The sequence below is a fragment of the Pyrgilauda ruficollis genome, unplaced genomic scaffold, assembly GCF_017590135.1.
Source record: "Pyrgilauda ruficollis isolate IOZ18807 unplaced genomic scaffold, ASM1759013v1 scaffold1485, whole genome shotgun sequence".
NCBI lineage: Eukaryota > Metazoa > Chordata > Aves > Passeriformes > Passeridae > Pyrgilauda > Pyrgilauda ruficollis.
This window is the reverse complement of record NW_024513488.1, coordinates 4,534-5,148: the sequence shown is the minus strand read 5'-3', so window position 1 is coordinate 5,148 and position 615 is coordinate 4,534. Positions and strand designations below refer to the sequence as shown.

The window sequence follows — 615 nt, the reverse complement described above, 5'->3', positions numbered from 1 at the left end:
CCCAGCTTCTCCCAGGAATCCTCAACCTCGGTCCCTTCCCCGCTTCCCAGGGCCCCAAGTCCCAGAATTCCACCAAATTCCAGGGGAACATTCCCAGAAAACCCCTCACCAGGGCCTGTGTGGTCGGGAAGGGCTGCAGATCCCTCGGCCTGGGAAGTTTGGGAATGAGATCCTCGGGATCCACGTTGACCTGCGGGACGGACACCACACCAATCCCAGCTGCTCCCGACCCTCCGCAGCTTCCCGGGAACCGCCGGGCCGGCGTTCCCGGCCCGGCATTCCGGTTTTTTTGGGGGGTTTGGGATGCCCACCCGCATCTTGCGCTGGCGGGGGCAGAGGTAGAGGTCGAGGCAGCGCTCGAAGCGCTCGTGGATGAAGCGGGAGTAGGCGGGCACGGCGCGCAGGCTCGGGAATTGCCGCGGGATGAAGCTCAGGCGCCGCTCCGACGGCTCCTGCTGCTCCCAGGCCAGCCTCTGCGGGAACGCCGGGATCCGGGGGATAGAGGGGGAATGGGATAAGGGGGAATGGGAATGGGGGAATGGGAACGGGGAATGGGAGAAATGGGATAATGGGGGAATGGGGAATGGGGGAATGGGAATGGGGAATGGGAATGGG

At 64.6% G+C, this 615-nt stretch overlaps 1 protein-coding gene across 1 annotated transcript in view; it reads right to left on the bottom strand.

Annotated features, from left to right (window-relative positions):
* Positions 1-109: 109 nt before the first annotated feature.
* The window catches only part of LOC121349928 (ribosome biogenesis protein BOP1-like), a gene marked incomplete at both ends in the record, with an annotated part of 4,487 nt that continues 3,981 nt past the window's right edge, over positions 110-615 (bottom strand). The window contains 2 exons of the mRNA XM_041460788.1: positions 110-190; positions 312-473. Of these exons, the coding sequence (XP_041316722.1) occupies positions 110-190; positions 312-473 (243 nt within the window). The remainder of the gene's footprint in view (positions 191-311; positions 474-615) is intronic.